At 48.0% G+C, this 16,052-nt stretch overlaps 1 protein-coding gene across 1 annotated transcript in view; it reads right to left on the minus strand.

Moving 5' to 3' along the window:
• alx4 (ALX homeobox 4) overlaps positions 1-12,065 on the minus strand; it is a 101,421-nt gene extending 89,356 nt beyond the window's left edge. Inside the window, exon 1 of the mRNA XM_062967918.1 lies at positions 11,477-12,065. Coding sequence (XP_062823988.1) covers positions 11,477-11,972 — 496 coding nt within the window. The 5' untranslated portion in view covers positions 11,973-12,065. The remainder of the gene's footprint in view (positions 1-11,476) is intronic.
• Positions 12,066-16,052: the final 3,987 nt, after the last annotated feature.

Consider the following 16,052-nt stretch of genomic DNA (forward strand, 5'->3'; position numbering starts at 1 on the left):
CGAAATTTTTCAGGTTATAAAAAAAACCCTGGTTTACTCATGTATTTTAACTGGTTAACCAAATCCCCATGCTAAGTCTATGAGACGCAAAACATTAAGAGTCCTTCCAGGCACTATCTCAAGCAGATATTGACAGGTTTGTGTGTGTGTGGGGGGGGGGGGGGGGGGCTAGGGGTTCAACCCCCCCCCCCCCAATGTTCAAAACCCCTCCCAAAAATTTTTTTCTGGCTACGGCCCTGCTTTGTCCTGCCACTCACTTTTCAACCTCTCTTTTTCCGAAGGCCTCAATCCCCAAACGTTTAAGGCGTGCTCCTTACAGGTTGTGGTGAATGTTAACAAAAATCGCCCTCTCCTCAACTGTAGAACACTAAAACGCTATGTAAGAAAATTTGGGGAAAAAACTGTTCCTGGTTTGAGAGTGTTACTTCCTGTTTAATTGTGTGGCATTTATTTTAAAAGTAGTTGTTATATTCCAATAACTTTGTTTTTGTAGCTTCCACAAACTTTGTTGAATTGGTTGAGACTTCATGTGATATTCATTGAAAAACTATAGCAGAATGTGCTGCAAGATGTCCCGCAAAAACAAAATTTCATATTTTTTCGCTCGTTTCTATGATAGAACCAATTAGGAAATGCTGTTTATAACCCAGGAACAAAAATTGTGTTACATGGTGGACTGTGCCATCGACTGTAATGTGCACCTCGATATTGAAGGTGGATATTGTGCCACTTTTGGTTATGTAATTTAGCACAACAAAGTGTTGGGTTTTATCCCTCAACTGCACAGATATCTGTGTCATCAAGTCTCCAGTCCTCAATGAGTAGCTAGGCAAGAGATAGGGCTAAGCTGAGGGATTCCTCTCCCACATTCCTATGCATGCTTCCCAAAAAAAGTTTTGTCTTTTCTCCTTCTGCTAGCCACTGTCTCCTCGCCCTCCCCTTGATGATGTAGTGATAGAATTCTGTGAGGTAACTTTTTAAAGTTTTATTACCCTGGGATAGCCATGTGGCCATTCGACATTTTTTTCAGTCTTCTGCTTTTTCTTTCTACATATGAGGATACACATTTTGCCTCTCTCTAGGCAAAATGTAGCTACATTGACTTTTTAAAATCTCTTTAGAAGATCAGATTTAGCAAGCTTGTTAGTTCCAAGACCTTTTCTATCAATAATGTATTTATTTTCCTTCAATAAATACTTTTGAACTTAAAGTTATCACTCTGAAATCCTAAACCATCCTGAGGAATAGAAGCTCATCCTAGCTCATGTTCAATGTACTGCTGGTTATGAAGTTTACTTCTGGTACTCTGCTATATTTATGGTGGAATCACCCCAACTGAGGGTTATTTTGAGCCTAACAGCTCAGGTTCCTCAACACATTGTATACTCTGTCATCGACTGTAATGTACATCTCAATGTTGAAGGTATACATTGCACCACGCGGGAGTCTAGCAAGCCATTGAATCTAATGCACACCTCACTTTTGGCTATGTAATTTAGCCCCAAACGTTGAGCATTAGATTCGAGTAAATATGGCAAATCCAGACGTATTGGTGGCCATGGGGAAAGGGGGACACGTCCATGAAAGAAGCCAAAGAGCAACTTCTAAACTGGAGTCCACTCGATGAAGCCATGAATCAAGTTGAAATGACTCTGAGGCACAGCCACAAAGAATTACTAGGGAACTCTTGTGATTTGAGTTCAAGAGTTGGGGCACATCTCCACACAGGAAAGGTTAACATGGGCTGTTCCGATTTTCCTACTCATCAAGCCAGGGGCACTAGCCATTTAGTTGGACCAAAGAAACACACTTGTTGGCCTCTGGTAAGTCACATTCTCTCAACCTCAGAGGAAGGCAAAGGAAACTCCCCCTTCAACACATCTGGCCGAGAAGATAGTTCTCATTTGGGTTGCTACACAGCAACAGCTCTTGGCAGTTCAAAGACTTGGTTCTCCAGTTTAACAGCCGAGTTGCCCCTGTGCCATGACATGAATGCTTGTGAGTACCACTTGTTCAAAGAGTTGGCTTCTAACAAGGTCATGCTTTTCTTGACTAGTGGTTTTCAGAAGGTCGCCTAAGGCCGCCAGGCTCCCCTCACTTCGGAAAGAAGCCTTGGATCTCACTTTGAGGGAAAATTGGAATAAAATTAAACCAATCCATCACTCTTTTCAATCTCCCAGCCAACCGGTCCCTTTCGATTTGGCTGCAACGAAGATTTCAAGACGCGGGTGCTTTTCCTTCCACGCTTCGGGCCTTTTTCTGACCTCTGGATATGGTCAGATTGGGTATCCCAAAGGGAAGGCGACGTCTCCCAAGCATTGAGGAGGACGGACACTTAGGCAGCAAAGACGACAGAAACGCGGAGACCGAGATTTCGAAAGAACGCTTCAAAAGTAGCTCTGATCTGAGTTAGGTGGAAGCGAATAAAGCCCGAATGGTGCGTGCGCGCGCGCGCAAGGTCGAACGGATTGATCCACCCACGAAAGACAGACCCGGAGGAGGAAGCTGGGCTTCAAAGGCAAGAGGGAAACGTGGCGGAGCTCACTCGCTGGACGGCCGGCTTCTTGAAGGACAGCCCTTCTTCGCCAAAGCAGTCGCGACTGCGATTTAAAGGAATCATCTCCTGACATGTTTGCAAGGCCTCCAATGGCGTCGAAGCGACTGTAGAAGACGGCCTTGGCTCAAGGCGGTGGAGCCCTTCGCTCCTCTGGGGAGAGGAAAGAAGCCTTTCTGTGGGGAGGGGGGCCTGTGCGCCCTCACCAACCTCCCGATCATCTCAACTTGCAGTTCAGAGGGTTTTCTTAACCAAGGCATCCTCAGAGGTGGTTTCGCTTTCCTCCGAGAGACAGTCCCCAGCCCCTGGGATTCATTGGTGGCCTCCCATCCAAGTACTCAGCTTCCCTTGAAGGCATTTTAGGACTCCGCGGGTAGGTTGATTCCCCCAATGTCGCACAAGGTCATTTGCAGGGACTGTGGGGACATATTACTCCGGGAGGGCTTCCTTCCTCCTCTTCCTCCTCCTTCTTAGACTCAGAATTATACAGTTGGACAAGACCACAAGGACGACCCAGTGCAACCCCCTGCCAAGCACAATCCAAACCCTTCCGACAGATGGCCAGTCAACAACGGCTTAAAAACCTTCAGAGAAGGCGCCTCCCCCAGCTTCTAAGGCGGCAATCGTAATGTGTAGGGGGAATCTTTTCCACCCCTACATCCTACTCTACAGAGCATCAGAATACAAGCATGTATTCAATGTGACAGATAGCCTTTCAAAATCTGAAACAAGGCTATCGCGTCCCCTCTCGGCCTTCTTTTCTTCAAGCTAAACATACCCAGCTCTCCTCCTTTTCTCGAGTAGCCACATCCTAAACAGATCCTCTCCAGGCGAGTGTATCTGTTCCCAGAAGTCGGGCAGGCTGTTATTGCTCATTTTAAAGGGATCTGCATATAATAAAGGCATCGCAAAGGTCTCCAATTGACGAGATCGGTTCTCCGATCGCCGTTGGGCTTCTTCCCCTTGGCCTTATTTATGTTCGATTCCCTGTTTTCGATTCCCAAGGCGAGGCCTCCTTCCAACTTGGAGGCCAAAGAGGCCCGAGGCCTGGTCGAGGCCTGAGGCCTTGGCTGGGCTTTGGCCAAACAAAAAAGGAACCGCCGCCCATCCTTCGCCCGCTCTGGTTAACCAAGACGACCCTCAAAGCGATTAGGGTTCATTACCGTTTATGGCCAGGCAAATGGCGGGCAAGAGGCCATGGCCCAAGCGGCGGCGGAGAGGAAACCCAGGGAAGGGAAAGGGGGGCTGGACGGAGAAAGACAGAAAGAAGCCCCGTTGCCTTGGGAATGCATGTTGATCTTCTGCGCGCAACATCCGCAGGCAGTTTTTCCTTCCTTGCCTCCTTCATTTGAGACTTTCAACAAATAAATAGTCCTCTGGAAATCTAAGCCTCCACGTTATATCTCCGTATAGCTATTTCTCTGCCTGCCTCTTGGTCTTTTTACCTATTTCTCTGGTGTGTGTGTGTATATATATATGTATATATGTTATACCCAGGACAAGATGGATGGCTGGTATCCTTGAAGTGTCTGGCTTGACCTTGAAGGAGCTGGGGTTGGTGACAGCCGACAGGAAGCTCTGGCGTGGGCTGCTCCATGAGGTCACAAATAGTCGGAAGCGACTGAATGAATAAACAACAACAAACAACAGGACCAACATTTGAGGAACCAGAATATCTGTTGGCCAGTCATCTTTTGAGTAGACGTTTGGGGCTTACTGACAATGAAATAGGACTATATGTGTGTGTGTTTGTATGTGTGCATATGTAAGCGCATATGTATATGTATGTATACGTATCCATATGCGCACGCGCGCACACACACACATATATGGTCTTATTTCATGACTTATTTAATTGATACTAAGCCCCCAAAGGTCTACTCGAAGGATCACTGGTCAACTGATATTTTGGTTCCTCAAATATTAGTCCTGTTTCTGGGTATGTTCGATCTACTAATTTCAAAAATGGCAACAGTTTCCCCCTGTCCACTGTATTTTAAGATACATAACATATACCATCTACTAATCACCATCTGCTCGCCTATAGAAACCCATGATAATAACCATATTTAAGAAACCAGAGCTGATGTGGTCTATCCAATGGAATTGTTTAAATAACAGGCCTCAAAACCAAGACACCAAGATAGACAGACAGATAGAGAGACAGAGAGAGAGAGAGATGTTGGTTGGGTTGTGTATTCTTTACTTCCTTAATATTTCTTTCCCTCTACAATTCCTCCTCCCTTGAGACACTTCGCACAACATGCTTCCAAGCCCTTAAGGAGCTCTGCTTTGTTTCGATTTAATGATCTGGTAGAGTTGAGTCGGAATGGAATTAATTTTCTTTTTTTTAACTCATTTTGAAAAAGCGGCCAAATACACAGCGCCAGTGGAGGCGATGCCGCCGTCTTGCATTCTTTTCGGAAGGCGCTGAGATGTGTTATAAAGGATATTTTTGTGTCATTAGCTGCCCAAAAGTCAGTATTTATTAATCCGAATATGACTGGACCGATGGGATTGGCCTCAGTGTGGACTCACGATGACTTCAATGGAAGCGAACAATTGGATTTGCGTCTAGTCATTGCCAAGAGGGCTGGATCAGTTCGAACTGCATTATATGGTCAGTATAAACCAGGCGTGGGCTTAAGCGGCTAGGGGGGGAAAGGAAAGGGCCTGAGGCTGTTAGGAATGGCGGGAGTTGAAGTCCAAAACACCCGGAGGGCCCAAGTTTGCCTATGTCTGCCTTAGAGGCATACAACAGCAGAACAACAAACAGGCGCAATAAAAGTTAGACCCCACTCTCCCCTCAATCTATCGTGATTTCTCTCAGGGCCGGAATCGTGTAAGGCTGTTGCAAGGATTCTAATAGAATGATTGAAAGCTCGGGCCGCAAAGGAGCTTTTGGGGCCAAAACGTCCTGCATTTTCCCCAAAGACCGTTCAAGGGAGCTCCACGGTTTGAAAGCGCGAATGTTTTGAGGCCAGTCTTCCTGCTTTAGCAGCTTGAAATTTCCCAGAGAGGGGAAAGGGGGAAACCCGAAGGGAGGGAAAGGTTGAAGCTGGCGACACCTGATCCTCGGCTGGGATCTACACTGTAGAATTAATGCAGTCTGACACCCATTTAGCTTCTGAATCGTGGGAGTTGCCGCTTGGTGAGGCACCAAGAAGACACGCGGGGCTAGAGATCTTGTAATACGATTCCGTAGCATTGACCCATGGCAATTAAAGTGGTGTCAAACTGCAGTGTAGACGCACAACTCGTCGGCCTCTTTTGCGCGTTTCAGTGGCGCCGGAAGACGCTGGGGTTTTCGGACTCCTTTCCCCTCTCTCTCGGAGCCCTCATGGCTCAGTTGGGCTGCTGAACTTGCCGACCGAAAGGTCCACGGTTCGAATCAGGGGAGCAGAGTGAGCTCCCGCTGTTAGCCTCAGCTTCTGCCAACCTAGCAGTTCGAAAACATGCAAATGTGAGTAGATCAACAGATACCGCTGCGGCCAGGTCTTGGAGATGAGCACCAACCCCCGAGTCGGACAGGACTAGACTTAATGTCAGGGGAAAACCTTTACCTCCTCCCTCTCTCTCCTGCCTGGTTTCCTTTTCAGGGTGAGTCTCGGGTTTAAGAAGGGCCGCTCAACACGAATCAGGTTCAGCCAAGGGCCTGGGGTTGCTGCCCACCTCCAGAGCGACACCAGGGACCGCTGTGTGGCTTCCTCCTTCCGACCTCGGCCGCCGCAAGAGGCTTCCTCGGAGCCGCTTCCCTTGGTCGGGGGCCGGAGGAGGAAACCCGCAGCAGCCGCCACCTTCTTCGCTCCTAAGACCGAGGCCACCCTCTCCGCTGCCTTCACCAAGGTCCTGGCCACTCACTTAATGCGGCCCCACTTCGATTCTCTTGGAATCCAAGACTTGTGTGAGTTGAGCAGCCTGCCCGAGGGTCTCTACGCAGCCGGTTTGTGCCCGAGAGGAGGGAACGACTGATTTTCAAGGCACAGGGAATCCGCTGGAGGATCTTAGTCGTGGTTAACTTTATTTCTATGCTGCCTTTCTCCCTCAAAGTAACTCAAGGCGGCTATCTGATTTGTCCAGGGTGGTCCACCGCCTTAGTTACATCTAGAATGGACTACTGCAATGTACGCTACGTGGGGCTGCCTTTGAAGACCGCTGGGAAACTGCAGGTAGTACAAAAGGTGGGCAACCTTTAGAAGTCTTCCCTACACAATTGAAGACATGTTTTTTCCCCACAAGACATGGTTCCCCCCACTCATCACACTAGAGAAAAAGTCCACTTAAAATCTGATTTCTGCCGCCTGCAGAATTCTAGGGTTTGTAGCTTAGTGAGGCTACTATTATAGGCTCCTCCCTAAACTACAAACAACAGAATTCTGCAGGAGGCAGAAACCGGATTTTAAATGGATTTTTTCTCTAGTGTGATGAGGCCCATGAATATATGTGAGGACCCGTAGATTTCACCAGGCACTTTACATAACCGAGATTTATTATTGTTGTTCAATACTTGAAGCTATTGCTGTATTTTACTGATTTTAACCAGGGGATATTGTGAAGTGAGATATTTATGTTGTCTATTATTGTTTTAAGTTATTGTTAAGGGTTTTAAAAGTGTTTAAACACTTGTGCCAGAAGACTGCTGACTTGAAGGTTGGATTGCTGACCTGAAGGTTGCCGGTTTGAATCCAACCCGGGGAGAGCACGGGTGAGCTCCCTCTGTCAGCTCAAGTTTCATGCAGAACGCGAGAGAAGCATCTCACAAAAATAAATTTAATATATATCTGGCGCCCAAGAAATGGACATTCAGGCTCTTCCTTCTCTAAACTGTCAAAACCCGGGAGCAGGAAACTCAGGCCCCATCTACACTGCCATATCAAATTCAGATCGTTTGCTTGGACTGGGTTACATCGCAGTGTAGGCTCATATAATCCAGTTCAAAGCAGATAATCTGTATTATATGGCAGTTTAGACCCAGTTTATCCATGCCTGTGCCATGCAATTTTCATTGAAACCCAGGGACAAGTTTGCTTTGCAGAATAAATGCAGTTTGAGTCCACTTTCACTTCGGCCACATTTACATTGACTGCTCCAGTCAGTTTGGAAGAAAGTGGTTCCGCTGGAATCAGTTTGGGTCCCCAGGATGGTGAAGGCACAAACCACAGAGCACTGATGCGCATTAAGGGCTTTCTTGTTAAGTTTGTTGGCTGGCAGTTTGAAGTTGGCCAAGATCGGCATTAAATTGGTTCGCGTCCATTCGGCCCTCGTGGCTCCATGAGGGACTATAGGAGTTGTAGTTTGAGGAGGTTTTCCGCCTTCTCTGCCCAAGAGTGCTGGTGCCTCACCAAACTACAACTCTTATGTTTCCTTAGCACCGCACCATGGTAGTTAAAAGTGATGTCAAACTGCACGAATTCTACAGTTTATAGATGAACCCAGGGAGGATGGGAGACAGAGAAAGCCTACGGGGAAGAAAGCGAACCTTCACATTGTCCTCGTCGTGATGGATGCCTTGTGAATATCTGGCCTCGCTTTTCCTGGAGGCAGAAAACACCCCTCCACTCTCGAAGCCTTGGATTGGGGGGAGGGTGCCTTCCTGGGAAGAAAGGGGAGCAAGAGGCAGGAGGGCGGCGGGGGAAAGAAACCACTGGGGTTGGGAAGCTTTCAAGGGATCGGCCTTGGCCGGATCGGGTCCGTCCTGCTACCGACCACTTTGACTGGTCGCTCTCCCCCCCTTCCCTTCCTTCTAACGCGGCAGAGTTGGAGGAAGGGAAACGAGAGGAAGGGAGGAAGGAACCGCGTCTCTAAACATCCATCTTTGGTTTACAGGCAGTCCCAAAGTTATAAACACCCGGTCTACAAAGAACCCATAGTTAGGGGTTGGGGTGAGACAACAGGAGACAAACTACACCTCGGAAGGGAAATTCACTCCTGGAAGAGTTATCCTGGGGAAAAGGTGTCTCCACTGAATATTAAGCACCAATCCTTGTTTCCACAATAAGCCTTTTTTTTTTTCCAAAATCCAATTATCACAGGGAAAGAAAGTGAGGTGAAATCTTCTGAACAGGGGCACAGACAGCAAAACAAACACCACAGGGTGTTAACCCTTCCCTATTCTAGCCAAAGCTCGGTCGCTCTATCTATCTATCATCTATCTATCTATCTATCTATCTATCTATCTATCTATCTATAGAGCTTTGGTTAGAATAGGGAAGGGTTAACACCCTGTGGTGTTTGTCTTGCTGTCTGCTCCCCTCTTCAGAAGAGTTCACTTCATTTTTCATATATATCTATATCGATATCTATCTATCAAGTGTACACATATATAGAGATATATTACGTGTGTGTGTGTGTGTGTGTGTATGACATGACTGGAGTTAAGCTTTAAAATGTACCTGTTCCGACTTACATGAAAATTCAACTTTAGAACAATCCTACAGAACCTATTTTGTTCCTAACTTGGGGACTGTCTGTATAAGCGAACAGAGTTGACACTAAGGATCTCAGTTGGTGGAACTCCCGATCCTAAATCTTGTAGTGGATCTAAGACGACCTCATCTACACTGCCACATAAAAGCCAGATTATCTGCTTTGAACTGGATTAAATGGCAGTGTAGAGTCATATAACCGGTTCAGAGCAGACAATGTGGATTATTTACTTTGATAATCTGGATTATATGGCAGTATAGACCCAGCCATGGATTTTGTAGTTTGGTGAGGCGCCAACCCAGCAGCACTCTTTGGAAGAGAAGGCTAAAGACCTCATAAAAATACCAATCCCTGGTGTCCATAGCATTGAAACATTAATTCTATCCTGTAGATGCGCCCTGGCTGCAAAAGTGGAGCTGAATGTGAAGAGTGTGTGTGTGTGTGTGTGGGGGGGGACGGGACAGCGAAGCCCAGGACTCGAGTGCTTTGCATGGAGGGCTGCAAGGGATATAATTCTGTTTTCACTGTCTCCTACAAGGACAGTCTCCCAGGGAAACATTTGACCGCGCAACGCCGACGGATCCAGATGAAGGCTCTTCATGAATGCAACGCGCCAAGAAGAGGAGTCGAGGCTTTAATTGCAATTAAGGAAACGCGGCGCGTGCGGGAGGGTGGGTTGTGTCAATCCAGCGCTCTCGAGTGGAAGAGGAGGAGAGGGAAAGGTACTTGCGTGGGGCAGCTACACTGTAGAATTAATGCAGTTTGACACCCGTATACTGCCATGGCTCAAGGCTATGGAATCGTGAGAATTGTCATTTTACAGTGCTAGAATTTCACCACGATTCTGTAGCATTCAGCCCTGCACGTTAATTGGCGTCAAACTGCGTTAATTCTACAGTGTAAATGCGCCCCTAGCCAGGGAGGAAGAAAGGCTCTGAAAGGATCGAAAAGCCCCTACTTCGAAGCAAGTACAGATACAATCCCTGGAAACTGTTCTCCAGGGCAGTTACCATCAATTTAGATGTTGTTACTTTATTCTTTTAGGATTAATCCAATTTCATTCGTGGACTCTCTGTCAAGCAAACTGCAAAGTCTGCCTAAGACTTCTCTCGCGTGCGGATATGGCCATCTGAGCGCTATTTGTGAGTGTAATTCTTACTAGAAGGCATCGTAGTATTTTCGGGATAGCAGGGGCCTTCTTTTTAAGAGGGATTTCCTTTCCTAGTTTTGTCATACAGGCTTCTGTTAGAAAAGAAGGGACAGGGAGGAAAGGGGGAGAAAACGAGGAGGGACCCTGATTCCTAATTACTCGGATGTAATTCCAATGTAAATTCCGCAAATGGGGTCCAAAACAGAGGGGAAAGAGCCAGCCACCTGCCAAACTGTCCACAGAGCTTTCTGGTCTGTTCACTTGTTTTGACCGAGAGAGGAAGGAGCTCGTTGTGAAGGAGCGCAAAAGAATTGTTGCAGAAGGGAAGAAAATACAGGGGAAAGAGGAAGGGAGAGAAATAATGGTTGTGAGGTTTGAATGTTATGTTTCTCTAAATGGCTATCAGCTGGAAAGTTAGAGTACAGCAGAGAGAGAAAGGAGGAGAGAGAGAGAGGAAGGAAGGAAGGAAGGTTGGTTGGTTGTTGTGTGGTTTCCGGGCTATATGGTCTTTAGCCTTCTTTCTCTTCCAAAGAGTGCTGCTGGCGCCTCACCAAACTACAAAGCCCAGGATTCTATAGTTTTGATCCTTGGCAGTTAAAGTAGGTTGAATCTATACTGCCAGATTATTAAAGTAGATAATCCATATTATCTGCTTTGAACCTGATTATATGACATTACTCTGCCATTTAATCCAGTTCAAAGCAGACAATCTGTCTTGTATATGGCCATGTAGATGGGGCCGTAGTTCCAAAGGGTATTAGATTCACCCCAAGATTTTGGATCGGAGTTCCACCAACTGAGTTCCTCAGGGCCCTTCCACACAGCCCTATATCCCAGAATATGAAGGCAGAAAATCCCACAGTATCTGCTTTGAACTGGGTTATCTGTGTCCACACTGCTATATATTCCATTTCAAAGAAGGTATTGTGGGATTTTCTGCCTTCATATTCTGGGATTTAGGGCTGTGTGGAAGGGCCCTTTAGTGTCAACTCTGTTCGCTTATACAGACAGTCCCCAAGTTACGAAGAAGATAGGTTCTGTAGGATCTTCTCTTGACGTTTTGCCTGGCAAAAGGTCAGGAGAAAATGCTGCTTAGAACACCAACCCGGAAACCACACAATAACCCAGTGATTCCGGCCGACAATAGGAAAGCAGAAATATTGGATTGGTCTTAGTTGCAAACCAGAGAGATGAAGTGAGTGGAGAACTTTCAACCCATGTTGATCTGCAAGCCAGCCTTTCTAGATCCCGGATTATGCCCTACGGAGAGGTCTGGGGACGGCTGTCACCCCGGGGGCTTCCCCTCGCCCTCCCAAGCGCTCCCCGGTCATCGGAGGGGGACTCACCGTAGCAGGAGAGCGGGAGGGCGCCGTTGCGTCCGCCGGGCTCCAGGAGCTTGAGTCCGGCTCCGGCGGGGCTTTTGCAGGCGCTCCTCTGCCCGTAGAGCGGCGGCGGCGGGGGCTGGGGCTGCGGGTGGTACTTGCTGAAGGCAGCGGCCGAGAGCGGCTGGGGCTGCTGCTGTCCGTCGAGGGGCTGCGGACACTCCGCCTGGCTGTACCGACTCCGGCACTTGGGGCTCCCGCCACCGCCTCCGTTGTTGTGGCTGCTGTTGCCCCCGTCGCCGAAGCTTTGCCCTTTGCCGGCCAGGAAAGTGGGGCTGAACTTGTCGCTGCTGCCTCCTCCGCCGCCTCCCCCTCCCCCTCCTCCTCCGCCGCCGCCGGGAAATGCCCTAAAAGGCGAGGAGCCGTCGGCGCTGCCCTGCGATGGGGCGGCGTTGTAGAAGGAATCCATGGCAGCGGCGGCAGCTGGGTCGCAAAAGGCAACGCAGCCCTCGGCGTTCATGGCCCCGGCTTGACAAGGGCCCCGCGGAGGAGGAGAAGGCAGAGACGTCCTCCTCCTCTTGCCCGGCCAGGAAGCCTTGCTCTAGGGCTCCCCCTCCTCCTCTCTCTCTCTCTCTCTCTCTCTCTCTCTCCCTTGTTCTCGCTCCTTCGCTCACCCCTCCCTCTCCCTCCTCTCCCTCTCTTTCTCTGAGCCCGGCGAGCAAGCGAGCGAGCGCTAAGAGGATTCAGATGTGCTTGAAAGCTTCGCAGGAGAGGCCCCCGCCCTCGCCCCCCCCCCAAGACCCAGAGACAGGGCCGAGGAAGGGGGATCTCCCTCCCGCCTTTGCCTAGCCCCCTTTCTCCCCCTCCCCCCTCTCTTCCTCCCTCCCTCCCTCCCTCCTCTGCTATACTAGTTGAGGGACATTTAGAAAAAAAAATTAACATTCAAACCGTACAGTCATTATCTTCTTTCCTTCCTCTTTTCTATGCTCTACGTTTCTAGCTGATGGTCATTTAGAGGAAACATCCAAACTCTATAATCATAATAATCTTCCTTCCTTTCTCTTTTCTATACTCTAATCTTCTAGCTGATGGTCGTTTACCGAAAACTCAACATTCAAATCCTACCCTTCCTTCCTTCCTTCCTTCCTTCCTTCCTTCCTTCCTTCCTTCCTTCCTTCCTTCCTTCCTTCCTTCCTTCCTTCCTCTCTCTTCCTCTTTTCTATACTCTCAGGGCTCCTCTACACATCCCTATATCCCAGAATATCAAGGCAGAAAATCCCACATTATCTGAGTGTGGACTCAGATAACCCAGTTCAAAGCAAATATTGTGGGATTTTCTGCTTTATATTCTGGGATATAGGGTTGTGTGGAAGGGCCCTCAGCTTCTAGATCAGTGCTGCTCAAGCTGTGGGTCCCCAGATCCTAACAGCAGGTAAACTGGCTGGGATTTCTGAGAGTTGTAGGCCAAAACATCTGGGGACCCACAGGTTGAGACCACTGCCCTAGAGAATAAGTTACTCAGGCCCCTTCTACACTGCCATATAACTGAGATTATCAAAGCTGTTGGATTTCATCCCTGAATTGCACAACTCTCTTGTGTCTTCAAGTTTCTAGTCGTCAACGAATAGAGACAGGGCCAAGCTGAGGGATTCCTTTCCCCACATTCCTATGCATGTCCCCCCCCCCCCCCCAAAGGGGCTTTGTCTTTCCTCCTCCTGCTACCACTGTCTCCTCTCCCCTTTGATGATGTAGCATTTGAATTCTGTGAGGGAACTTCCTTTTTAAGTTTCATTGCCCTTAGCTGGACATGTGGCCATTCGCCATTATCTTCTGCTTTTCTTTCTATGAGGATGCACATTTTTGCCTCTCTCTAGGCAAAATGTAACTTTTTACCCTTTTACCTCTTTAGAAGATGATACTTAGGGCCCTTCCACACAGCCCTATATCCCAGAATATCAAGGCAGAAAACCCCACATTATCTGTTTTGAACTGGAATATATGGCAGTCTGGACTCAACCCAGTTCGAAGCAGATAGTGTGGGGTTTTCTGCCTTGATATTCTGGGATGTAGGGCTGTGTGGAAAAGCCCTTAGTAAGCTAGATAGCTCCAGACCTTTTCTATCAAGAATGTATTTCTTTTACTTCAATACATATTTTTGAACCTAAAGTTCTGACTCTGCAATCCTAAACTATCCTGAGGAATGGAAGCTAGCTTATCCCAGCTCATGACATGTAAGTTTCTGCTGATTATGAAGTTTACTTCTGGTACTCTGCTATATTTATGGTGAAATCACCCCAGGTGTGGATTATTTTTGAGCCAAATAGCTCAGATTCCCCAGCAAAACAGATAATCCACATTATCTGCTTTGAACTGAATTATTTGAGTCTACACTGTCATATAATCCAGGTCAACACAGAAAATCTGGATTTTATATGGCAGTGTAGAAGGGGCCATTGAAACTCTTCAATCAAGATCTTCGTCTGGCTCCTCTTCGAAGGGGGCTCCTTGGAGGGGAGGGGACCCTTCCAGAGCTGCTGCGTCTTAGGGCTGCCAGCCCCACCCTCTTTCCCGCCCCCTCCCGCCTCCCCGCGTTTCTTCCCCAACAACCTTGAACCGGAAAAGTGTCTTAGTTGGACGACAACACCCAGAACCCCCCTCAAGGATTCCCGAGCGGAGCTTTAGCGTCGGAGGAAACGGCTCCAGGGAGGTAGATATCCCAGCAAGTTCTGCACTGTGTTGTCGGAAGGCTTCCATGGCCGGAATCACTGGGTTGCTGTGAGTTTTCCGGGCTGTATAGCCATGTCCCGGAAGCATTCTCTCCTGACGTTTCGCCTGCATCTATGGCAGGCATCCTCAGAGGTTGTGAGGTCTGTTGGAAACTAGGCAAGTGGGGTTTTTATATCTGTGGAATGTCCAGGGTGGGAGAAAAAAAAATCTTGTCTGCTTGAGGCAAGTATGAATGTTGCAATTGGCCACCTTGATTAGCATTGAATGGCCTTGCAGCTTCAAAGCCTGGCTGCTTCCTGCCTGGGTAATCCTTTATTGGGAGGTGTTAACTGTCCCTGATTGCTTCATGTTTGGAATTCCTGTTTTCTGAGTGTTGTTCTTTATTTACTGTCCTGATTTTAGAGGTTTTTAAAAATACCGGTAGCCAGATTTTCTTCATTTTCATAGTTTCTGTTTCCAGCAGACCTCACAACCTCTGAGGATTCCTGGCATAGATGTGGATGAAACATCAGGAGAGAGTGCTTTGGAACATGGCTATACAGCCCGGAAAACTCACAGCAACCAAGTTCGGCTCTCCACGATTCCATAGCCGTCTCAGTGGTGCCGACTTCAAGGCCTCCTTCCTCCTCCTCCTCCTCCCTTTTAACTCCTGCCTCCCCCCGGCGCTCCTCCTTGCCTTCTCCATCCCTCCTTTCTCCACATCTGGTTCCCATTGGGCGCCTCCTCGCTCTCCCTCGCTCTTTCTTTACCTTGAAGTTTTTAGTAATAAAGATATTACGCAAGCGCCATCCTCGGCTACAAGGAGGCTTTTAACTCCTTTGTCGTTGCTTCCGGCGGTAAAAGAAAAAAACGACACACACCTACCCCTCAAACCCTATTACCTTTTCAGTGAAACTGAAGTAACACCAAGGAGAACCGCGGCACCATCGGAAGCAAGGATTAGGGCTAATGCAACACGGACTCCCTTCCGGAGATGGGATGGTGAGTCGACCCTTTTGCGAACCCCTTGAAGGAATGGGTCTCCTCGAGGGGAGAAGGGCGGCAGCCCCCGTTTAGGTTCTTCGGGTGCATCTCCACTGTGGAATGAAGGCTGTTTGACACTACTTGAACTGCCAGGGCTCAATGCTCCACAATCGGAGAGGAGTCTGCTTTTACAAGTCTTTACACTTCTCTGCCCAAAAAGTGCTGGTGCCTCACTGAACTACGACTCCCATGATGCCATTGCTTTGAGCCAAGGCAGTTCAAATGGTGTCCAATTGCATTCATTCTACAGCGTAAACGGCGCTCATAATCACAGCAAATTATTTACATTATGGCCATGTTCCGGAAGCATTCTTTCCTAACGTTTTGCCTGCATCTATAGAAGGCATCCTCAGAGGTTGTGAGGTCTGCTAGAAACTAGGCAAGTGAGTTATATATATCTGTGGAAAGTCCAGGGTGGGAGAAAGAACTCGTGTCTGTTTTGAGGCAAGTGTGAATGTTGCAATTGGCCACTTTGATAAGCATTGAATAGCCTTTCAACTTCAAGGTCTGGCTCATTCCTGCCTGGGGGAATCCTTTTTTTGGGAGGTGTTAGCTGGCCCTGATTGTTTCATGTCTGGAATTCCCCTGTTTTCAGTGTGTTGTTCTTTATTTACTGTGCTGATTTGAGTTGTTTTTAATCCTGGGAGCCAGATTTTGTTCATTTTCATGGTTTCCTCCTTTCTGTTGAAATTATCCACATGCTTGTGGATTTCAGTGGCTTCTCTGTGTAGTCTGACATTGTGGCTGTTAGAGTGGTCCAGCCAGGGCCATAGCCAGAAAAAAATTTCGGGAGCGGTTTTGAAAATTTCGGGGGGGGGGGTTAACCCCTAGCACACACCCCTCCCCGCTA

The sequence above is a fragment of the Anolis carolinensis genome, chromosome 1 (assembly GCF_035594765.1).
Source record: "Anolis carolinensis isolate JA03-04 chromosome 1, rAnoCar3.1.pri, whole genome shotgun sequence".
NCBI classification, from domain to species: Eukaryota; Metazoa; Chordata; class Lepidosauria; order Squamata; family Dactyloidae; genus Anolis; species Anolis carolinensis.